The sequence below is a fragment of the Syngnathoides biaculeatus genome, chromosome 9 (genome assembly GCF_019802595.1).
Source record: "Syngnathoides biaculeatus isolate LvHL_M chromosome 9, ASM1980259v1, whole genome shotgun sequence".
NCBI classification, from domain to species: domain Eukaryota; kingdom Metazoa; phylum Chordata; class Actinopteri; order Syngnathiformes; family Syngnathidae; genus Syngnathoides; species Syngnathoides biaculeatus.
Window position 1 is genome coordinate 12,787,546 of NC_084648.1, and position 25,754 is coordinate 12,813,299.

The following is a 25,754-nucleotide window of genomic DNA, read 5'->3' on the forward strand; positions in this document are numbered from 1 at the left end:
CTTTTGAAATTCCAAAGGTTTGGAGAATTTGAAGTTAAACGTCTCTAAACCATTAGCTCATGAGATCATCACTACACAGTAGTTGTCAATTATTTGATAATGAAATGGTTTTTATGCAGCACAGTGTTTGCCTGGTGAGCATAGCTGCCTCACAGTTCTAAGGACCATGGTTCAAATCCCTCCCTGTGTGGAGTTTGCACGTTCACCCCGTGCCTGGGTGGTTTTTCTCCGGGTACTCCGGTTTCCTCCCACGTCCCAAAAATATCCAAGCTAGGTTAACTGAAGACTTTAAATTGCCCGAAGGTGTGAATGTGAGTGAATGGTTCTTTATATATGCCTGCGATTGGCTTCTTATTGTCTGATCCAGACATTTGGGGGTGTATAAAAGGGGCAACAAAACAAATGTTGATGTGGTGCAAAGACCTCATCAAAATTAGCAAGGAAACATAAAAGTTCTAAAAACAACATGTCGCTTCTTCTCACTTGTTAAATGTCTTCACTGTGCAAATAAATAAATAAAAGACAGCCTCCAACTAAAAAAGCCCCCCCCCCCCCCCCCCCCAACGACACCCCCGGCTCATGGGGGTTCACCGGCTGCTGTCAAAGCACACACGTACACACTCACACGACACTACTGACAAAATACACACAAAACAGCAAAATTTGGAGGGTTGCCTTGAACGCAGCTATATGTGCAGTGGCCCCTTTCCTCAGCTTGGTCAGAGGCCAGCCCCTCCGATCCCCAATCCTGTCCTGTCATGGGTCACTGCACCCCCCTACCCCCCTTTGCTAGACTTCCACTGTTGCTACCTCTAACCTTTGCAGGTTTCTCTGATGCCTCTAGGCTGAGGCCAGGGGTCGAGGGATTGAAGGGTCATGCTAGCGTCACCCAGGCTAGAGACACATTGAATCTGGGTGTTGTAGCCTATTATCACCCCTTTTTCTTTTTCTTTTTTTAAGAAAAAAAAAAAATAACACACTGGGGCTTTTTGCCCTCTGGAAGGGATGGCAAGCTTCCATGAATGGCTTTAATGCTGGAGCTAAATGGTATACTTGCTTTGCTAAATTGAAATGTCTCTTTGCTAATTCAGCTTTGGCGTCACGAGTGAATGCGTGCGTCCGAGTGGAAAAAGTCGACGGACGTGTATTGAAAATATATGCAAAAAGAAAAAACTTCCATGTTTTGAGGTAAAGTTTAGTGATTGTGGTTCAATCAAGACTACGCTGGAGATACATGATTTTTAAAAAAACATATACAGTATCGAAAATCTGTTGTTTATTTATACCAACGAGGCCTAGTGACAGTCAACAAATGAATGTCTTCTATCATAATGGCAGGAAGTACATACAGTAATTAATGAATCCACTTTTTGTGACATTTTTGTTTGTTGGTGTGCCGAGAACTGTAAAATATGTGCCTTGGCTCCATAAAAGTTGGAAATAACTGCTCTGGTCAGATCATGTATTCTAATCAGTCAGGTCAAACCAACTTTACGTGTTAGAAATAATGGGTGCTAACTTCTATCCATCCATTTTCTTCGTCGCTTATCCTCACGAGGCTCGCAGGGCGTGCTGGAGCCTATCCCAGCTGTCAACGGGCAGCAGGGAGACAAACATTGAGACAAACCGTCGCACTCACAATCACACCTATGGGCAATTTAGTGTTCACTTAATGTTGCATGTTTTTGGAAGGTAGGAGGAAAGCGGCGTGCCTGGAGGAAACCAAGGCAGGCACGGGCAGAACATGCAAACTACACGCGGCCTCAGAACTGTGAGGCCAATGCTTTACCAGCTGATCCACCTTGCCGCCCGGGTGCTAACTTATAGTAATTAAATTACTTTGTAACCGAACTACTTCACACACACCAAAATCTAAGAGCATGATTCAACAGAACGCTAGCCAGCATGTTCGCTTACACCTATTAGTGCTAGCACTACCTTGCTAGAATATGTAATATTTTGTTGCCTGCTTGCGAACAGAATTGTATTAAAAGTATGAAAAATACTTCAAGCAAGCCTTAAACAAACATCCTCTCCTGACCACCAGCACACATTTACCCCACAGTCGGCACGATGGTAACGAGTGTATCCAATCGCATTTAAACTGACAAGATAAAGACGAAAGAATATAATAAGAATAAACTATCTTTGGATACAAATATACTGTGCACAATGGAGAGGCGGAGTACATGTCTTTGAGGGAGCCGACCGATGACGTCATTGATCAGATCGGCGAATTATGACAAAGTCAATCACCCGATCAGCAAAAAATACTAAGAATCGGGCAATACTTACCAGCCCGGTAAGGTTGGTGTGACGTCTAATTTTTATTGGTGACAATGTTGAAAATGATGATGATGGGTTTTTTATTTTTTTTTTCATTGTACAGACACAGTTTGGCAATTTATGTGTTTTTTTCATCACCAAAACACCCAAAAAGAATTTTGTACGGTTTAATATAAAAGAAAAACATAATTGGAGGTAATTGATTTTGAATGGATGACACGCCAATGTCATGATACGGTCCATATTTGCTTGTTGTTTTGATGTGACTTTGAGCTCTCCAAGACTGATCCGCCTTGACGGGTCTGGACGGAGGGAGCAAAACGGCCGCTTTCGCAATCAAGCACCGGGCCAACTATGCCGTAACGCGATCCACATGTTTTATCACGGGGGTGGGGGCGTGGGGGAGTTCTCGAGCGCAATCAAGCATCAAAACCCCCCGACACCACCGCCACCTCCCTCACCCCACTAGGCCCCTAATTCAGTGACCCGGTGCCAAGAGACCCGGATCTGAAAACGGTGCTTTGACATAGAATGTCGGACTGTAAATGTTTTAGTGGAGCAGTTAAAAGTGTGCGAGGGTGACCCGGGCTGAGGGGCACATCTAACAGTGCAGCAGAGTTTTTGGGAGGGGGTGGTGGGCAAGACTGAAGTCCAGGTTCTAGCCCGGCTGAATGGGAGACAGATGAGGATTAGTCTTTTGCTTTGATCACCAGACCGGGAAGCTTTCATTGCCACGGGATAGTAATTGCTAGTGACTGGCCATCGCTATTACTCTTTTCCGTTGCAGCTCTTCCTTGTCTATAGGAATATTCCATGGGGTTGTTCATAGTGTTCAGTGGAATGTCCCTCAGCTCCTACAGTGAGGAATCGTATCACACAATGGAGGGAAAGAATATGTACGAACACTTCGGCGCTGACGTACCTCATGAGACTTGAATTCAGCGCGCATCAAATTACTTGTTTTGTTTGGCTTTTTCATTTCATGTTTTCCAAAAGATGAACAGACGCCGTTCCATTGAGGGCATAGTACAAGAGACCAAAATCAAAGGATTATTTTAAAAGTACATTTTTTTCTTTTTTTGCATTCGGTTTACTATTTTAAAAAAATGATCAGCAAGTCATTTATTAGAAGGGTAATGTACGACGAAATGATATTGAAATAATTTGGGATCAAAATTTGTGGTATATTACTGAAATTTTTCGTGTCGTTCCATAGAGGATAAGAGGATATTCCACAGGACACTGACACAAAGGTATTTTCTTGCTTTAAAAAGAAAACAAAAAAGTCACTGAAGGGTTAGAAACAGTAGCAAAACAGCATTCTCTCTGTTGTCATTATTTTGTACCAATATGTTTCCTTTATTCATTTTTTTTTTTTAATTGTACCTTGACATCTGACGTGTCTCTTTGGCAGTTCCTCCAGGCACGGGACACTGACGAGAAGGTGCGGTCGGCATGGTCAAATTTGCCTCCTTGGAAGTTTAGGAAGAATGTGGTAAAAGGCTCCTGTGGATTATTTAAAAAAAAAAAAAAAAAAAAAAAAAGAGTATGGATCAGTGATCAGAGTACCTGCTGTGTAGCAAAAACTGATAAAGTACAATAACATTCAAGTTTCAGAACCTGCTCTATGTTGTTTCCTATATTCTAGATGTTTTCTCTATTATCACAGTTTCAAATGAAGATGGACACAAAAATTAACCATATATATTATGAAGGAGGCCTGACCAATATAATTTTTTTAGGCTAGTTTTTATAGTTCACAGTATAGACAACCCAAAACAAATTTGCTGATTAATAAAAAAAAATATGAATAGAGTAACTTGCATTTACATTCTTTAACACTTCCATCAGTAAATGTATGATTGTCAGATTTTACAATATTTTCCCATATTTTCCCAACATTTAACTTTAAAAAAGAAAAAATTAGCAAAAGTTGTCAGATATTTTTCAGATTTGTAGTGATTTTTTTTTCCAAGTTTTTTGAATATCATTTTCTTGTGGTGTTATGACTCAACACCACGTATGATCTTAAAAGAAAATTTCAACATTAGTCTTAGTCCTGCTCAAACAAGCGAAATCAGGACCAAAAAGGAAAGGGAAAAAAATACTCTTTTGCGGAGCAATCTCATAATCGCTTCATAATTACAATTTCAAATTTGATTGATATTACAATGTTGGTAATGCAACGAGGCAATCAGTCCTCTTCTAAACGTATTCAGGCCTGTAGCAAGTGTTGCGGTAGAAAAACAAGAAAAAAAAAAAAAAGAAAGGAATCCCAGTGAGCCTCTAAAGCCAATAAAGCCATGCTGCTGATGCATTTCTAATCATGTATAATCTTGTTAGGACAGATCAATCGTGGTCTCTATGGCCCGACCCCCAAGTGAAACGCCCACCGTATACCTGAACATGACCACCGACAACCACCGTAATACCAACATATCATTTATACTACGTATAAGGGGGTCACGTGTGGGACATTAATAGGCATTGGAGAGTTTTAACATGAGGCTCGCGAGGTAGAGCTAATGATGCCCGTGGATCAATGCTGCAGCTGTAATGGGACTCACTGACAATGGTGAGCTAGTGGCGCAATAACATACAAAGTGGGGGAGCAAAAAAAGAAAAACCTTAGTAACCTTCCCATCCCTGGAGGGCAGTGGGGGCCAGATTGATGGCCTCCACTCAACAGACACAATATTGCCAAGAGGATGCAAATAGCGTTTAATGTGCATGTCTTGTGTCAATTATTTCTCGAGTCTTTCTTTTATTTGTTTGATTATTTGCTAGTTCTGCTATTCTGTTTGCTGCGGCGTGCTCATTTTAATTTCGATGTGACATCGTGAGTGTGAAAACATCGTTTCTAATGACTTGCCTAACACAGCAACGTAAACTTCTTCTGCTTACAAATGTGAGATGCTGTTGTTCCTCGCTGCCTCGTGAGCGGCATCATATGGTAGCTTACATACACACTAAATCTTGTGCTAGCACACATGCTAACAGCGTAACCAGTCTTTTGAAGTGTACTTCATTGCACAGGTCACACAATTGTGCACACGAGGCATGCTGTCCATTTTCTCAAAAATGTATAACTTGCAAAAATTTGATACATATCATACACAGGTAGAAAATTGCATCCATTATTTGCAGATTTTCGCGGGGGTGTAAGGAACGTAACTCCCGTGAATGACGGGGGAACACTGGATTTCTCGGGTGCACTTACCATGCGAAGTAGCCACATGAGGGTGAAGCTGGAAGTGGAGTAATGCGTGCCGTAGTGGAACTTTGGCACCTGCTCGTCATCCCACGAATCGTAGCGGTCAGAGAAGAAGGCGGCCCGCTTGGGGTTCAGCGCGCCGATGGGCTGTGGAGGGATTTCGATATCATAATCCACTTTAAGGTCTTATTAATATCTCGGAAATAGCACTTGAATAACCCGGTGTGGTGTAGAACAAATGAGAAAGTCATTACTTTGCCATCAGTCTTAGAATAAGCAGCATCCCCTTTGTCTGGCGGCTGTTATTTAAATCCTCATTTATAGAAATCCCTTTCAAGGCACTTCGATTTTTATTAGTCCTCTGTTGGCTGGACGTAATTCTCTAACACCCCCCCACCCCGCCTTAATCCATCACATACTCCCAAACATAGCGGATCAATGCTAATGGAATGATGGCCTTTTGAGGATGAAGGCCTAGCGGGGTGTGGATCAATGGCATCTCTTTCATATCATAGGCAGCCTGTCACTGGGAGACTAGCGTCGGACCCGGGAGTATTGATTTGCGCTTCTGCTACTGTTGTGTGTGCGGGTGTAATGGGGCGTGCTTATCTATGTGTGTGTGTGTGTGTTTGGTAGAAGTGTGTCGCAGAGAAACTCAACATACGGATATCACGAAACCAAAAACGGAACAGAATTTGACATTTTTCAAGCATTGATCACAATATCGGTTTCTTTAAAAAAAACAAATAAATACAGTATCTATGAGGAACATCTCACACTCGCACATTCATCTTACAAAGCAATTTTAACATCTGACTGCAAAAATGTACTTTTCTTTCACAATTTTACCATTCAAACACAAAAAATGCTAATACATCCGATTAACTTGATAAGCTCCGCCATGTTCTGTCAACATTGGATATCATCGCTGCTCAATGAAAAATCTCAAATTCTTGTGAGTTTCTTTCTATTTATCTGAAAAGGTAAAGTATGTTTTGGATCAGTTTGTTGATTGAACAAAAACAATTTGTTCCTTATAGAGATATTATACTAGGGTGGGAGCAAATTGTGCAATACGTCGCATTGTTCCAATATAGTATCCCGACACCAGCGTCAAATATTAATATAGCTTCTGTCTGATAACTACGCCATCATCAGTGTGAATGAAATAAAAATATTTTTTTTACAGTAACAGAAGGAGAAAAGTATACTTTTACATATCGTTAGAGTACTGTATCGTGAGTTAGTCCACGATTCATATCCCTATGAGCTACATTTCATCAGACAAATATTGATATTTGTACAGCGACTGTATCAAGACAAATATTGATATTTCTAGAGCGACTGTATCAATACTTTGCAATAATACAAAGTGATAGAAAATGTATCTGAGTGTGTGTGTGTCTGTGCGGATTTACAGAGTGCCACGCCAGCTTCGACTTGACAGTGATACACTGTGGCTTCCTCGGGGGTGGGGGTCCGCCGGGGTAAGGGGTGAGTACACATGGTGAATTATACATCACAGCCATTGCTCTGATTTATAACCCTAATAACAGAAGACTCATTAAAAAAAGAAAAGGCTTGAAGGAGGCATATAAAATAAAAAATAGCGAAAGTGCCATGGTGACATCGCACGACTGCGTGCGCACAGGCCGGGCCGACGTCGTTAATGCCGTAAATTATAGCGGGGCTGGGGGGGGGGGGGGGGGGGGGAGTGGGCTCTGGTGGAGCGCTTACAGTACGTACAGCAGGCGAAGTGCTTCACGATGGGCATAGAACACAATCTGCGGGCTACAAATTGGCTCAATATGTCACCGTGACCAAAATTACAAGTTCAGATAAACGAGCCAATAGCGCACTTCTAATTAGACCAGAGAGCTAGCGAACGGATGCTAATACGTTGTAGCCTTAATGAGATGAAAATTTGCAAAATCTTCTCAGGTTAAACCGCAAAGAATTAGCTCAAGTAATTCAAAGAAAACAACGATTTCCTGTGCTGTACAAAATGCAGCACGTGGGCAATTTTGTGACCCTCAGACTTCATAATGACATTATATAACGAAGTCCACTAACAGCACCTACCCAAAATCATGTTCATTTGTTAATATGATTCTTAAAAAGTGCTAATTTATTATGGTGTCACTAACTGAAATAGTCCAAACGGAAAATACCGCCAGTTGTCCACAGAGCGGTCCGCATCAAAGTCTCCGTTCATACTGAGCCCCCGCGGAGTGAGGGATGATGAGGTCAACAGTTTTTGGTCAGCTGAGCATTCCAGAGAGTGAATATAAATATATGTTTTCAAGCTATTTTGAACATTTTAAATCAGTTACTAATAAGTTTCTCAAATAACACTTAAACCCAAAATATTCTTATCCATCCATTTTCCGTACCGCTTATCCTCACTAGCTCCGCGGGCGTGCTGAAGCCCATCCCAGGTATGTGAACTGTGATGTGGATGTGCTAGTCATCCAATGTGCTGCCAAAATATTCTGATATTATTGTTAATATTTTATAAATATTCTTCAATTACTCCACTATAAGTGTTCCTCTGAAAAGAGTTTGCATATAATCCTTCATGAAAGAAATCATTGTGCTATCTGTGTTTAGAATACATGAATGGCGTATAAACAGCATGTCATAAAGATTAAGTTATGTTACATGGGAATAATTTTTGTAATCATTCAAAACGCGAGATATATTAGTTTCCCTTTATATGGTGAATCCTCAAAACGATCAGACTTTAATGCTATACTCCAGCCATCCAGTGTCATTTATCTGTTTGGTATACTGACTTCTGGTTGGGGGGGAATTTGGGCACGTTCCCTACTAGGAAAATTGTTGAAGTACAAGTCCTGGAATTTTAAGTCAAATTGGCTGCGTCAAATCCAAAGAGCTGACTTCCTGTTGCATCTCAGTCATGGATGCTTGAGATGCTTTCATAGACCTGGCCACCCAATTGAGTGGAGATCGGTGAGGATTTCTCCACCCACCCCCACCCCCACACACAAGGGGGCACTTCTGAATGACTTTGGGGAAGAATTTTATCCATCCATACATCAATTTTCTTTGACGCTTATCCTCATGAGCGTCACAGCGAGTTCTGGAGCCTATCCCAGCTGTCAAGGGGCACCCTGAACTGGTTGCCAGCCAATCGCAGGGCCCATAGAGATACACAGCCGCACATGCAATCACACCTAGGGGCAATTTAGAGTGTTGCATGTTTTTGGGATGTGGGAGGAAACCGGAGTGCCCGGAGAAAACCCACGCAGGCACAGGGAGGACATGCAAACTCCACACAGGCAGGCCCAGGATCGAACCCGGGTCCTCAGAACTGTGAGGCCAACGCTTTACCAGCTGATCACCGTGCCGCCGAAGAATTTTACATTATTATTATTAATTAGTATGTTAATTTTTGTGTTTCAGTTCATGAGTGATGAAGAACAACAGCTGTCGGATCATATAGGCATCCCACGTGATTTAAGCCGTAAATCAGTAAAGGTCTTGTATTTATTTGTATTGCAGCTATTGCAACTGTGAAAATGGATGTAGGGGAGGCGGCCGGGGGGGGGGGGGGTAAATATATGGGCCATACAGGGTTCAAAATCAATACGCCATTAGCCTATGTTGCGACGGGGGCTCCGTTATAGCACAAGGCTCGGCTCGATAACGCCTCTGTACTTCCGTTACAATAACGTCACATGGTGGGGGGAGGAAAGGAAAGAAAAAAAAAAACCATGAAGCCAGTTCCAGCGAGTGCTTATCGAGACTAAAATGTTATCTTGGAGATGGGGTGCTGGGGGTGCAGATGTCATTTGATGTCAGCTGGAGGTTAGAGTTTATGATAAGAAAGCCCCCCACGCCCCCGGGGTCACAGTGAGCTGAACATAAAATGCGTGTGGCCTCTTTTTGCGCCGGCGGACGATGACAGTGTGTGACGCGCCGACGTACCCGTTCACGCCACTTTGGCTTCACAATGTCACGGCCGGGGCGCTTGTCACACGATTCGCTTTCTGGACAACTGGACAAGACTGCCGCCGACGTGACTTAGAAGACGGCGGAAAAGAAGCTGAGGTGAACACAACTACAGGAAAAAAAAGGGCACTTGGGCTTGTCTTAAGTGTTTTCAGTAGCTTTTTTCACCTAAAAATATCATCATGTAGGAAGCCTAAGAATTCACATTTTAAAAATAGTCTTTTGATATTATTGGAAGCCACCATAATGTAATGCAGTCTGAACATTAGTGCTGCACTTAAATGTAGGGGGACAACTGCACAAATATTGTAAACATAAAAACTGAAAAAAAAAAAAAAAAATTTCTTGAACACATGCAAATGCGTTGACTTCAACCGAACTGAATTGTACTCAGCCAGCAATTCTTTTGCCCACTACTGACTACAGATGGACAGACATACCAAGTTGGAAGGATGAATACAGGAAATAAATGGAAGAATGAAAAGAAGTATGGATGGAGTGGTTGTCTATTTGCATTAAATCACAATTAAATTTGAGCAACATATGAGTTTCACCTCTTTTCATATGTGTTTTTTCAGTACAACCAAAGAGAATCCTATAAAAGCCATGTTGGCAGTAATCATCCGAGAAGAAATCAAGGCCTGGATGGGCTAAGAAAAGTAACAATACAACACAAAAGACTACAATTCTGATTGCTAGTCCAAATGGGAAGACGAAGGGGCGGGGGAGGGGGGGGGGTTCGATTGAGTGGAGGGGAGGTCTGTTGGCCTTGTGGACACACTGCAGTCTGCCACGCTCCAGCGGCTGTACACTGATACCACATGTATGTCAACAGCATGAATAAAACACCAGTGCGCACATCTATTACCACTCCAGTCTAGTCCTGCGCAGTGCTGTTGTTTTGTCACATTTCAGCCTGCGCCGGGTAACGTGACGCCGCATAAAGGAATTTTGCGGCTTCCCGTAAGTGTAGAGAAGGCTGAAGTAGATAAAGAGAGAGCTCTCCACGGAGGACCAGATTGAAAGTGAGGACTGTGGGAAGCGCTAAGAGACGAGGCGTCCACTGCGCCTGACAGCCCGGCGAAAGAATGAGAAAAAGTATTCATATACGATGACTTCTTGTATGACTTGGATTGGATTGTGCCACGTTTTATATATTTTGTGTCTGTGCCCATCAATCTAATATAGTTTCTTCTGATTTTCTTTGCAGCTTATCCTCACAAGGGTCGCGGAGAGTGCTGGAGCCTATCCCAGCTGTCAATGGCCAGGAGGCGTGGTATACCCTGAACTGGTTGCCAGCCAATCGCAGGGCATATAGAGACAAACAGCCGCACTCACATTCACACCTAGCGGCAATTTAGAATGCCCAATTAATGTTGCATGTTTTTGGAATGTGGGAGGAAACCGGAGTGCCCGGAGAAAACCCACGCAGGCACGGGGAGAACTTGCAAACTCCACACAGGCGGATCCAGGATTGAACCCGGAACCTCAGAACTGTGAGGCCAATGCTTTACCAGCTGATCCGCCATCATTTAGTGGGAAAAAAAAAGACATGACATTTGCCCCAAAATGGCTGATTCAAACCAAAATGATTGACTGCCTGTTAATATTAAGGGAATTGTCAGTAAAAGCTTTGTGTGTGCTGCTATGATCAATATGTCCACTCAATTCCGTGTCAATCAGTTTTTTTAATTTTTATGGTCAGGGTGACCATTCTTGAAATGGTCACAAAGGTTTGACCGCCCTGGCCCTCCTCCAATCAGTTGCAGCACTGTGTCGCCATCCTGTTATGAGAGACATGGAGCCAATTTTGTGTCAATCGGTAAAACTTCAATTGCATCGTATGAAATGCATTAAAGGGAGGTTTTATTTTCCTATTTTTTCACAGAATCTGTCAACATAAGTAAAATCCTTAATTTTTTTTTTTACAGATAGTTGACATAATGTGATAAAAAAAAATAAATCTTCGTATACAAGTACCAATCCGCCTGCTCGACCTCTTACCACTAGCTGGTATTTGCTTTGTTGTACCTTGGACAAGTCTCTAAAGTTGCTGGGCAACGTCAAGTCTAGTTGGTCCGCTTCATAGTTGGTGATGACCCAGGGGAAGACAGGGTACTGGTTCAGGTCGTTGTAGGTCCGGCCTGACGGGAGTCAAAGAGATGAGGATGGAAAAACTGGTAAAAGAAGGAATGGAAGATGACAAAAATGGGGCCTCACCGGAGATGGTGTTGAGGAAAATGAGATACTCGAAGTTGGAGATCTCGCGACGCTGCCAGCGGTGAGCCATGTTGGAGGCCTTGAAAAGCTGCTTTGGTGTGGCCAGGGAGATGCGCCTAAAACCAATGAATTGTTGTTGTACGAATGAAAAACAAAATGGAATTTCATATCATGCCAAAAGCTACCACGCTAACAGAGACGTCACATGGACCTGTAATGTTAAATCAGTCTGAATGGACATAGTGATGAAGGTTACTGAGATGCTAACTCGTGGTATGCTAACATGTAGCAAAATAGCAAACGAGTAAAGAAATCACAGTTTCATAAGTGTTGCACCCCTTCAAAAATTCTCAAGCATTTAAGTGGTAAAACTATGAAAAAAATATAATAATTTCAGAAGGGGCCCAGGAATTTTCCCACACCACTCCATTGGATCACACAATAGTAACATGTGATTTTTAGTGAGAATAACTCTCAATGTCACAAAACATAACACATCCAGAAGAGGGGTGGGGGGAAAAAGGGAGGAAGAAAAAAAAAAAAAAAAAAAAAAAAAAAAATCAAGCTTCAGGCTGTAATTTGACTCTTGAGACACAACTACCATCATGTGAAAAAGACGTAGCGCTTCACTAGTTAAGAAGACAAATACCCATTAAATTGGGGTGAAGGGACACACTTGCATGTGTATATATACACACACACGTACACAAACCTAGTGTGTCCGCAGTACTACATGTGGTGGGACAAAAACAAATGAGTCCCGATCCAATTAAAACAAAGAGGAATGATGGAATAAATCACTGTCAGGGTGGTGATTACTGTCATTAGAGTTCTTGAAAGTGAAACTATGAACTCGATTCCACCACAGGACCTTTTGAAATCAAGCAGTCAACGATATTAAAGCTCCTTCTTTTCCCCCGCTCTACATACATTTGTGCATTCTGTTCAGGATGTGGTAAAATGCAGAAAGTTTCATAAAGAGAATTATGGAACAAAATATTGTGCATGTGCATCGTTGCCGACATTAGCTGCTGTCTAAGGTCAATGAGGCAAAGTGACCCTGCTCTGTCTGCAAACTAACCTGATTAATGGACCTGAACACACACACCTGCACACACCCCCACCCAACACAATACAACTATCATGACCACATTCAATCACTCCTCGATGCACTCTTGTTCATTGAATATTTACACAGCATGAATGTATTAATTGCTTCTTTTTCCATCCCTGCATTTCATTCTTGCAAAATTATATTGTGCAAAAAAAAAAAAAAGTTAACATCAGGCATCGAATGTGTTGGTTTTTGTGTGTGCAATGTTTTGCTTCATTAAAAATGGTGCTTTTAAATGGGTTACCATTAATCTTGTTTTTGTTATGAACAAAAACATCACTGTAGTATACTATGTAAATATTCATATTACAATTATACAAAATACAAATGTATTTAAGATATAAATAATAAACTTAGTTCACAAAATGTAAAAAAAAAAAAAAAGTATTTCAAAAGGGGAAAAATGCTACCACCTCAGAACAAATTCATCATTGAGTTAAAACTAGTTACTATTCTTTTATTTTAAAATATTGCTATTATTTACAGTTAGTTGGATGGCTTAAAACAATGAGGAAAAAAAAGTTTTTGTTTATAAGAAACATTCTCAAGTTGTTCATAAAAATGTACATTTGAACAGGAATAACATCTGCACAGGAATAAAAGGAAAAAAATATAACAGCGATACTATTCTTTATTCTCTCATTGTTACTACTCCACCTTCTTTCCTTCTGGCTTCTGATTGCCAAAAAGAACAAGCAAAACTTTGGGCTTCATAAGGGAAATAAAATGAAAATTACTGTGGACAATTTGTGCTTGTACAGTGGAGATAATATTGATTAAATGTCCAGCAAACAATGTAGTTGGTGTCTTGTCTAACCTGGTCTGTGGGAGGCCAAAGTTGGTGCCGAGGCCCACGCGGGGAAGACTGTAGACCACCTTCTTGACGGTGGCGGCGTCAGGGAAGTTGAACATGACGGCGGCTATGGCAAGATTACATCAAATATTCTTTGTTAAGAAATGTTTCCACTGTTCAAATGCATACAGTGGGTACCTTGGCTGGTGAACACCCCAATACAGCTATTTTGCGTTTCCTGGGTTTATTTAGTCTTTGTTTTGCTTTGTGTTGTCAGAAAAAAGTTGGACTTACAGACTAAGTTTTTTATTCCTAAAAAGAAGTAGAAGCATGTAGTTGGCGACAGGAGTGATGCGAGTTATGAGCGTGATGTCAGAACGAATTGAACCCGGAAGTCAAGTTACCACTGCATCATATTTGATTGAGAAGCTGCAGCCTTACTTCTGTTGGCCATGAAGATCTCCAGCGCAGTGTTCTGCAGGAGGTAACGTCTGGAAAAGATGGCCCGGATCTCTGTGAACAGCCATTTCCCATGAAGACCTTCAGTGTATGCTAAAATCTGGGAAAACAGGACAAGGAATTAGGATAAAAAGCAGCTTTAAAATGGGACAAGGAAAGGAAATGAAACATATTCTTCAGTAACCTGAGGATAGCGAGGGTCACGCTAGTTCATTTTTCACCTTTCAGCCCAAGGAGAACGATTAATGTGTTTTATTGATCAGCCTCCATGAAAAAGAGATTCCTTTAGCGCTAAAATGGCAGCTATTTAGGACGCTGAAAGATGACTTATTGTGGCTGGTGCCACGGTCGTAGCCTTTTGGTTAGAAGAAGGGACAATTTATTAAATATTTATTAAAATTTAATTTATTAAAACTGATTTCGGTGCAAACCAAGGAATTTAGTTCCTTCCTGTTACAGTTCATCAGGGTCAAGTGGTCAAGGAAGCGAACAACTGGATCCAGCAGATAGTCATATCTCAACAAACTCTTCAGTCAGGTCCCTCGTATCTCAAGGCTCCACTAACTTTTCAATATTTTGATGATCTTTGTTTCACATACAAAAACAACAACATCGATTTGCTCATCAGTAGCCGTGCATATAAATATTGCATTTGCCTGGAGGAGACTGTTAATCGTGTAGCTAGAATAGCTGCCGCCGCCGCCGCTGCTGCTGCTGCTTCTACTGCTTGTGCTGTCTCGGCGGCCGGCCACTAATCCACATTTAATTGAACTCCAGAGACTTCAGAGAAGTGAGTCTCTCGTATTCCTCGGAGACGAGGCCCAAGCGGTGGCTGTCCTCAGCTGGTCCCCTCCGCCTCGCCCGGCCTTCTAATGAGCTCCTTTAAACTCGACAGACAGCCCGGCTCAGCTCACTGGCGCACATTTGAATATGTGCGATGAATAATAACACTTGTCTTGCGAAAAAGCGCTTAGTGACAGCTAGTGCGGCTTTATTTATTTATTTATTACCAATGCAGACACCTTTGAAGCAAAAATGCCTCGTTAACAAAGCAGTGCTAAGTAGAGGACTAGCACATCTAAATGCCGCCATTAGCAGACGTATGGAGGGGGTCGACTCAGCCATGTTACGCTCACAACCGTCATCGTCGGCTTCCTTGAGATGTGGCGGCTAAAACGAGATGCCACATCAGGGGAAGCCAGTTACAACTGTTTTACACGAGAAGGGTCAGTAGTTGACTTCCAAATATGTTAGCGGCATTTAAATGAGACAAAGTTAATTATAAGAATTCAAAACAGTTCCCAACGAGTATCTAAATAACACATCCGTGACATGCTTTTGCACAAATACCTCAAGAATCAAGAATTACGCTGTACTTTACGTGTTTTCAGAGCCTAGCTGCTAAACCTCTCATGCAAATTAGCCACTGTTCACCCAGCCCCCCGACTGCAGGGTCAATGCCAACTGTGGCTTTCGTTATGATGATACTTAGGGTGGAATTACACTTTCACTTTTTTTATGAGCTTTTAAAAACCAAGAGTAGTATTGAAAAGAAGAAGAAATGCATTTTGTTTGGCAGTCACTTCAGAAAATCAACTAGTCGTATGCGGGTTACCTTCAAGCTGAAGGCTAAAAGGGGAATAAGCTGCCTGAATGATTTGGAGGAATAGAGTGGCGATGATATCTTGTTAGTTCTTACGCTGATTAACCACGAGTAGGCTATGGAATAAAATCTTCGGGTTACTAGTAAATGATTGCTTGATGAGTAACCCGAGTATTGTTAAACTGTTCACATTCACCATCTTGCGCTCGTGTCTTAATTTTTTGCGCTCGCAGGTCAGACAAACGAGTGACGGCTCATATCTGGAAAAAATGTGAGCCGGGTCACTCGTGAGATGGATTCGCAGACAGATCTTTCAAAAGTGCCCGTCTGGAGCTAATCACTAATAAGTGAATAACAATGATTGGAATATTCCGAGTGGTAACCACCTCTTGTAAGTCTACTGAGTAACCGAATGAGGAAGCTAGAAAATGAAATATTCAGGTGTATGACGAACAGGTACTTGGCGAGTAACCTTTCACCTCCAGAGGAGATTGCTGCACTCCTTCCAGCCGCCCTAAGGACGGGTGTCAAGAAGATGCATACAACTGATGAAGTTGCGCCGATAGATGCCACATTCCCGGAGGCCGACAAATATCATATTTTATCCTTGTGTGACACACACACAATCTATATGTCCCCTCAAATCTCCTCTGCCCCTTCCGCCATGGTTTCGGTCTTTTTACCTTGCAGATGAAAAAGCAGAAGTGACAAGCGGCCTGACAAACTATCCACGCCATAATGTGACCACGTCCGGGATAAATGGACACGTTGTGGAGGTTACTGTCCACGCTGGAATTATTGCAGATCCAGTGACAAATGGGAACGGCAAAAGCGGATCAGTCATCTTTAAAAAGCAAGATGTGCTTTCGGAAGCATGAAAAATAACCCCAAAAGGTTCAGTTCTAGATTTAATCTCCAAGCACAATGCACGCCCTACCATACACGTGGATTTTCCTCATACATTACAAGTGTAATACAGTTGAAGTTGCTCTTGGACAAATTTGTTTTATCAACACTACAACAAATAAATCCCAATATATTATTAATGTTGAGAATGCTTATTTTGGAACTAGTGATAAATAGCAATACTGGAATAGACACCTTATAAGTGTACATTTGATTTAAAAAAAAAAAAAAAAAACGGTAAATTAATTCAAGTAAGTAATTGTATGGCTAAAATCAATTTTGTGAACTATTACGGATGTAATGAATTATCAATCATAGAAGAGGATTGTTTAAATGAACAGAAAATGTTTCAGATGAACAAAATATTCCAAAATTGTCCCTTTTGATCAAATCAGCACTATAACAACTTGTGGTTTGAAATCACCCATAAGTAAAACTCTCCAATATGCATGGAAAAGAATTAAACCACAACTGGAGCACAGCTACTCTGGTGGAAAGTATTTGATTTATCACCAAAAACGTCATTACTCAATTACAAATGTATTACTAAAATCATTTGATGCTTGGAGCTACAGTGAATGTTTCCCCAAAAACTCCAAGATGCAAAATGGCTGAAGTGCTTGTACCGTTGATGTATATTAATTTGGGAGAATTGAATACAAAAACTGAGAATTTGTGAATTACTGAGGTTCCGATTTATTTTGTGCAAGCAATGTGCAAATCGGTTAAAGTGCAATTGAACCAATGAGACCGAGAGTGGTCTAACTCCATTTTGCGGATCAGTACCGTAATTTAATATTTCGTTGCTGCCGCCCACCAGCTGACACAAAAGGTTGAGTGCAACAACGGTTTAAGTACAAGTATCCATTAAATCCATCAATATTTTATGGAAGATGATCAATAAGCAAGGCCTTTTTATTTGTACAGATCAAGTCATACACAAGGCTATATTTGAAGTGCTTCACAACAACTTAAAATTATAAGAAGCCAAATAACATTCTCTTATTAACAACCCAATATAAAACAATTGAGACTAAACCTTGATTTCCACCGGAATTCATATGAATTATGCCCGTTCTCTCTTTTCATTTCTGCACATAACAAGAACAACACCAAAATGGAGTTGGCGCACTCTAGTTCGAGTGGCTTACTTAGAAGGGATGTTGGTTTCAACAACTCTTCAACCTAAAAAAAAATTTCAAACCTTTTGACTATCGTGAATTACTGAGGTGTCAGTGTATTTTTGGTTGGTTAAAGTACAATGAGATTAAATGCTACTAAATTTTTCTCTTCAACTGTCGCAAAACCAATTTTGTGGGTTAGTGTAGTAATAAAATACACTATAGTTGAATAGAAGTAATATATTTTTATTCTACTCAAATCTGACAGAACATCGCAAAAATAAATCACGTTATTCAAAATACTGGAGAGGTACAGTTTTGGCTGTGTATCAATAATAAAGCGCATTTTAAAGAAGAAATGAATGAATGAAATGAAGGTCAAAAACAAATCAAGCTGCGGCGGTGTACGCGGCGCACTTCTATTGACGTTTCATTCCGAGCGAAACGCCGTCTGCGGATTCAGGTCGGCTGCAGCGGCGGATCAATTTGAAGGCGTCACGCCACGGAGGGAAAACAAAGGAACGCTGCTGATTGTTCAGGTCCCCGCGCCTATTTCAACCTGTTTGCCTGCCTCGCTGCTGCTCATTTCTGCCCTACTGTCGTTTGTCACTGTCAAATGCCCAAAATGCTCGAAAATGAAGAGGGACACAAAAAAAAAAAAGAGAGGAGGCTGTGGAACTCGCCCTCAATGCAAAGCATGACGCCTTGACTCTAGCATGTTTTCTATCTATCTATCTATCTATCTATCTATCTATCTATCTATCTATCTATCTATCTATCTATCTATCTATCTATCTATCTATCTATCTATCTATCTATCTATCTATCTATCTATCTATCTATCTCTTTTCCAATCAAACATCTTGATAGAAAGGTGGGTTGCGCTACCATCGGGATTCTGTGTTAAAAAGTAGCCGGCCTACGCCACCACGGCTCGATTTTGTCCGATTTCTCGGATCAAATGCGGAGCGCGTTCGCTAGGCAGATGAACGACACCATTAAAACCGAAACACCACAAGGTCAGATCTTCAGAAAATGTCTGAAGAGAATCACAGGCGGCCCCCTACTGGCAGAAACAGATGCAACAACGATCAACAGCGAGCTTGAAAAGCGATGAGAAGGACGCTAGCTCCAGGAGCGTGTTTTCGGCCTGATAAGGCGAAGCCAGTGCCAACTAGCACAACAATTCTTTTTCTCGCAGTGTAAAAGGCCAAATAAATGCGAGGCAAATATGTAAAACTGCAGAATAAGTCACAGCATCTGCGTCGATTCGAGGATGTGTGAGGGGGGTGGAAAAATGAGGTGATTGAAGTTCAATTTGTTGCCTGTTATTAAGTGTTTCTGCATGGCTGCTTCGGTTAAAGGATAATGGATGAGGGATTTATCATTACCTATTTTTTTTTTTGTTGGAATCAAGTGCTGTGTGGGAGATAAGGTGATGAAATTAATGAGCGGGAGGAAGAGAGGTGATCCATCAACATCAAAATGGAGGCGAGTGCGGCGGTGAGAAGAGAAAATTCATAAAATACAAAAAAAAAAAAAAAAAAAAAACAGAACTAAGGACTCATCAGCATTGAGGGGTGCAAATTGCTTTTCAATTAACCAAAAGACGCCTTCGTTTTGATCATTTAACAGTAACTTTCATATCTGGGGTGGTAGTTTGTAGTGGTTTTGCATCTCGTGCGTAGTTAAATAAGGTACCCAAAACATTTGGAACTCCAATTGTGCAATTCTAAACCTACATGAATGTTTAAGTAACTTTTTATTGTCCTTTTCACTTTGATTCTTTTAGTTTTTATTATTGTCTTTAGTATTGTACTTTATTTGCTTTTCATATGATAGTACCAATAATATTTATTTTTGTTTTTTTCTTGACAGTTTGTTGCTTCTTAACTATTTTTCCATCTATTTTTTAATTCAATTCATTTTTTATTGTTCTTTTGATTTTTTCTTTGTTTGCAATTTGCATTATTTATAATTTTTTTGGTATTTTATTTAAGTTTCGTTTTATTTAGTTTTTACTTCATTTGACTTTCATCATTTAATTTTATTTTATTGTTAATATTCTCATTTTATTTCAATTTGGGGGCGCTTGTCTTTTTGTCTCACTATTTTGTCACTTCATTTGCTTTGTAAATTTTATATATTAAAGCTGATCAAAGCCAATAAAGCTGATTCTGATTCTTGCATGACTTGGATTTTTATCAGTACTAAATTTTTTTGTGACTGCGGCTGTTTGTCTCGATGTGGCCTGTGATTGGCTGGCAACCAGTTCAGGTGTACCCCGCCTCCTACCCGTCGACACCTGGGTTAGGCTCTAGCATTCCCCGCGACCCTTGTGAGGATAAGCGGCTAAGAAAACAGGATGGATGGATGGATGTTTTTTCTATTTTTTTCGATTTTACTGTATTTGAGATGCTTTTATTGTATTATTTATTCTTTTTCATGCAATTCGGTTTTACATTTTTTATTTTGTACTTTCCGCATTATTAAATGTTGGTTCTTAGAAAAAGGGGGCGGTGCTACCTACATCGCATGTTTCACTCTCCCCTTGCAGCCTGCATGTGTGAGATTTGGTTCATCGAGTGTGGTGTGTAACAAAACATGTACTGTACATTGAATTTCATCTTGAGGGATTTTAAGCAGTACAACAAATGAAAACGAAAGCACATTTAAAAAGAAACCTTCCTCATTCTCGTACAAAACGGCCAAATGTCAAGAAAAAGCTCACAGGAATCCCTATACAGGGTGCCTATTAAAGCACTTCACTTAACTGAATGCTGTTTTCGTATCTGCTTTTCCCTGTCGCGGTGTAGCCTCGCACTCCGGCAAAGCAGGCCTTGACAGCAGTCTCGCCAGCAAATGAGTTCATCGGACTAACGAGCGGGCAAACGGCACCCCCAGCAACCCCTGACTCGCTAACAAGGGGGTCTGTTGGCCGTCTGAACCGGCGGACCAATCGGGACCCTCGTCAGCGTTGACACAAAGCCTCTTCCGGCCCTCTGGAGCCAATTAAGACAGATTTTGCCTTTGAGATTGATTGATAGGCATGGGGAATAAATAATAGTGGAGGGTGGATTGCATAAGCGCAAAGATGCCGTCAGGGATCGACGGAACGTTTGGGAAGGTGCGAATCCAAAAACAATGGTCTAATGAGGAAAAACCTCAGCACATGACTGGACTTTCACACTCGGCTGGTCGTCGGGCAGCCGCAGTTTTAACTGCTGGAGCGTGACGCAATCACTTTCTCCGATAAGGATCTGTGCACACTGATTTGGTCGTTCGGGATTGGGATTGATTGTTGGTGACTTCCTTTTGAAAAGTGTCGCAAAGCAGAAAATGAAAAACAAAAGCACAGAAGTATAGAAGATGGATTAACACTTTTTATGCAGCGGTGATTGTTCCTTGTGTTATTGTTGAAGTGGTTCGATCCTTAAAATGAGAACGCACGACACCGAAGATTCTTCTTCCAAAGGTTTTTGTGACTTTTGAATGTAATTTTACAGATGTTTGATTTCAAAAGCAAAAACAACACCCAAACAAAATCCAGTTCTGACACTTGCAAGGTGTTTTTCTCGAGTTGCTGTCGAATTCCAAACTGCACAATGTCATTGTCTTGTTATCCAAAGACAAAGGAAAAGCAAAACACAGGGCGCTGACATTCGGATGGACACTGAAATGTATGAAAGCCAAAGATTTGTGACTCTTGAGAGGTGAATTACATTATATATGACTTCATGTTCTGCCCCTGTTAATAGAAAAATCATAAAGCAAAGTTTCACGTGATACCAGGACAAACCAGCAAGTACAAACTAAGACTTTTGAAGGTTTCTTGCTTAGTTTTGTGATTTGCGCATAAACGGTACACTACATGGATAGCTGGATGAATCGTACAAATTTTCCAGATTTTCTTTATCGAATTCTGAAGTGTACAACGTCACATTATTCTTTGCAAACAGTTCGACCTTAACTTTGTTTTCAAAGGTTCCACTGAATGGCTGCAACTAACAATATATATATATATATATATATATATATTTTTTTTTTTTTTTTTTTTTCCCAGTCCCTTTGGTCAAAAACAGGATATTCTTTCAAATTGGCAGTGCAAAAAATGCAGAAACAAATTGATTATGACTCCGATCTTGTTTTGGTCCGTGACATGCCAGGAAACAGGAAAAAAAACTTTGCTAAGTAGATATTTGCAAACATCTTATTCTACTCATTCATTCATCTTCCGCTCTGCTTATCCTCACAAGGGTTGCCGGCGTGCTGTATCCTATCCCAACTATCTATGGTGAGAGGCGGCGTACATCCTGAACTCGTTGCCAACCGATCACACGACATATATAAACAACCATTCGCACTTACATTCACACCTACGGGCAATTTAGAGTCTTCAATTAATGCATGTTTTTTGGGATGGGGCAGGAAACCAGAGTGCCCGGAGAAATCCCACACAGGCAGGGGGAGAACACGCAAACTCCACAAAGACGCAGCCGGAATTTGAACCCCGGACCTCAGAACTCTGAGGCGGAGGTACTAACCAGTCATGCACTGTGCCACCATGTCCTATTTTACTTAAACACAAAATATCTTTTGTATTAAATTTCATTCTGATTACAATGAGGACTACAGAAATCTGAGAATATTTATTGTTGAGAGGCTGAGATTCGGAGGAGTTGGACAATTTTAAGAGCAACAATCTCTCTAAATAATCGATTACCAATACATTTATCGACAATTATTTCTGGATTAGTTCTATTATAGAATTGCACCATTCTCAAAAAACACAAGAGTCCACACATACTAACGCTTTCAAATTTCGATGACAGCACTTACGACACGACCGTCAAACATGATCAAGCCCGTTCACGTTTACAAACAACTGACGTACACAATTGTTCCGACGACATGCGACTAATTCAGGATGTAATCACTGCTTGCACATGGGGGGGAGAAAAAAAAAAGTTCCCTTTGCCTCGAGGGAAGTCAAACAAACTAGCGGCGGCAAGAAAAAATAAACGTGAGTAAAAAGGCTGCGGTGGAGTGCGATTTAGGAAGAGAATGAAAGGAAAATAAACAAGCCCAGTGTGCAGTCAGCGTCACTGAGCTTATGAAGTGCACCCCCACCCAAAAAAAAAAAAAAAAGGCCTCAAAGCATTCAAGTCCCCAAACGTCGAGTCTGAAAAGTTCCCTTTGAAAGCGTCTTAGGGGCCACTTAGTCTGAATTTAGCCTATTAAGGATTAAAGCCCCTTTTCACTGTTTGCTAACAGGTTAGCCTTTTCTGCTGCCCTTTGTCTTCCTCGGCTTCTTAGCGGATTTAAAGCGGCAGCAAAAAAAAAAAAAAATACAAAAAAAAAAAGTGGATTTACAGAAATGCTGCAGCGCTCACTGGTTTAATTGATAGAAGAGGCGAAGAGTTTAGTGCATTAAAATTGATTCAGCCGTTGGGCAAAAGCACAGCACGAAATGATGCGGACATTGAAGACTGCTTTTGATTCAGCGATCGTAGTTTGAATTTGAAACCATTAAATGTGGGACTAATCACCTATTTATTCATTACATTTATTTTTTTCAACTACAAAATTGTAAATAGAATCTTTACATGATTTTAACCCAAACTTGCAAATTCTCTGTGAGAGGAAATGTGTTTCTAATTATATTCTATACACACATTTTACATTTATTCGGCACTATTTGCTTTTTATTTTCTTTGTCGCTTTTTCATTGTTAAAGTACTTTATTATATTGTTAATTGATTTTATTTATATTACTTGTAATTCATGCATTTCATTTTTGCTTCATTAATAGATTTTTTTGCTTTATTTAATTATTTTATTAATGTATTTTGCTTCATTTGCAATAGTATACGCTTTAGGCTGCAAACCCTTTATTACATAACTGCATAAATGATCAATCAACTTAGATCCATGATACCCCCATGTGCTATGCACTGATATTCTGAAAATATCAGACACCCAAGATCCAGAACGCTCCGTGGAAAAGAGCAGAGCATCTCCTATCACCATGGCCCCGCTTTGCCTTCAATTTGACATTTTTGTGGCTATTTTGTGACGGCTTGGCGTCAAAAGCCGCCTGTGCTGGAGTAAATTCTTTCCTAATCCCGCTATTGTAGTGGGTTTAAGTGGGTGCAGGGTGAAAAGGAGACCCCTTTCGGAGAATTCGAGGCTGGGCGTCCAAAGCGGACTTGTGAACGGCCGGGCAAAGAATAGGATTTAAATATTAGATATACCAAAGTTAAACTGCTCTGTGGTTGTAGTATTGAAATCCCTACAGAGGATCAGGAACAGAGACATTTGGAGAAATATTCTGTGGGCGGACAAGACAAATGTTTTTGGAAGGAGTGCCATTCATTTGGCATAGAAATAGCATTTCATAAAAAGAACATCATGACTTCAGTCAAACATGGTGGCGGTGGCGTAATCTGGGGCTGCTTTGGTAGTGCAGGACTTGGACAACTTGCTGCAATCAATGGTACAGTAATTTCTGCGGTCTACGTATAATCTGCCAGGCCATCATTGATGCGCTAAATGCTCTTGGGTTGTGGCGCAAGGCATCAATTGGAAACATGCAAACAATTCCAACGCTAAAAGGCTTTAAAAATATATACTTATATGAATACGGTATTGTGGCGTGGAAAAGTCAGAGTCTGGGCAACTGAGATGCTGTTGTATGACATTAACTGCATGCTTGAAAACTGAAACTATGACTGAGATGAAGCAAATCTGGGAAGACAAGTATGAGTGTGATAAATATGCCGAGGAAACAAACCTGCTTTTTCACTGCACTGTATGGTAAGAGTTGTATTGCCTATTGGATCAGAATAAATGTTATTTTTAATAAAAGTGGTATTTCAGTGTTGTTTTTGCTATGATTGAGTCTTGGCTGGGTGTGTAATGTGCTGTAACAACCCAACGGATGGACCATTTCAAGCAGACTGGATGGATCATTAACCCCAGTGGCAAAGGAGAATTGGGAATTCAGCACTGTCGCATTGTCCTCTAAGCCACACAAACACAAAGCTCGAGACAACAAACGTGTGGTTAAAAGTGTATCATATTCATGAGGCTTCCTGGAGTTAAGTATGCAGATGAAAAGATGTTTCCCCATCCCACAGCCCGCTAAAAATATTCATGGATACTCTCGAGTCTATTTACAATTCCGCACCTCCGTACGCCTCGGCTTGGACAATCGATCTTTCAATTCTCGCTGACCCGGGCCCAATAGTGAGCAAACAGCAGGTACACAGGTGCTGATTGTAATATCAGCGGCGTACCAGGCGCGCTGGCATCCCTAAGCAGGCCTATCCATCAGCCGGCGGTGTCGCCTTTGACACGGGGTGTCAACGGCAGCCGAGGGGAATAAATGATGGAGCAAGGGGATCAATCAAAAGGAAGGGGAGGGTTGGGGGGGGCACCGTCCCAGTCAAGCTCAGAGACAAGGCATGATGGAGGGGCTTGGCTCAGGTGCAATGAAGGGAGGGGGGGGGCAGCATCTCTTTGTGCGATGGTGCTCGGCTGTTAAGACTTGAGCGAAACAAGGAAGCTGAGGTGAGTCAAACTCGTCTACTAGTGAAGCACTCGAAGTGAGACATTAGTCATCATTAGGTGCCAAGATGACCACAAAAAGAGGCCTTAGACTGCAGTTGTCTTTATGTGGATTGTCCAACTTGCTTACCAGTCACTGAAGTGATTTGTCTGTCCGCTTTGGAACCTTTGTAGTGTAAAGCCGGGGGGCAATAATCTAGAATTTACACTATACAGTATGCAGGCCTGCGCTTAAGTGATGCGCAGGTGCACAATCAAAGTGTTCAAAGACAACCAGATTCAAAACGCATTATGATTCCCGAGTTCTCACTGAGGCCGAATCCAACAGAGTAGGACATAGTAGATGGACTTTTGTGACTGTTTAATGCAGAGAGGAAGACAAAACTGGTGACGGTATGCAGTGACCGAGCCGCAGTCAACATGCAAAAGTTTAAAATATATCGGATGGTAGGGGTTAAACGACCTCAGATTTGAATTGTCGTCGGGGAAAATGT

The 25,754-nt window shown here is 41.2% G+C and overlaps 1 protein-coding gene across 4 annotated transcripts in view; it reads right to left on the minus strand.

Annotated features, from left to right (window-relative positions):
• Positions 1 to 25,754, minus strand: part of lrba (LPS-responsive vesicle trafficking, beach and anchor containing) — a 222,475-nt gene that overhangs the window by 62,379 nt on the left and 134,342 nt on the right. For all 4 annotated transcript variants that reach the window (XM_061828985.1, XM_061828986.1, XM_061828984.1 and 1 more), the window contains 6 exons: positions 14,044 to 14,161; positions 13,627 to 13,729; positions 11,696 to 11,811; positions 11,507 to 11,619; positions 5,507 to 5,647; positions 3,673 to 3,792 (listed from right to left, as the gene is read on the minus strand). In XM_061828985.1, the coding sequence (XP_061684969.1) occupies positions 3,673 to 3,792; positions 5,507 to 5,647; positions 11,507 to 11,619; positions 11,696 to 11,811; positions 13,627 to 13,729; positions 14,044 to 14,161 (711 nt within the window). The remainder of the gene's footprint in view (positions 1 to 3,672; positions 3,793 to 5,506; positions 5,648 to 11,506; positions 11,620 to 11,695; positions 11,812 to 13,626; positions 13,730 to 14,043; positions 14,162 to 25,754) is intronic.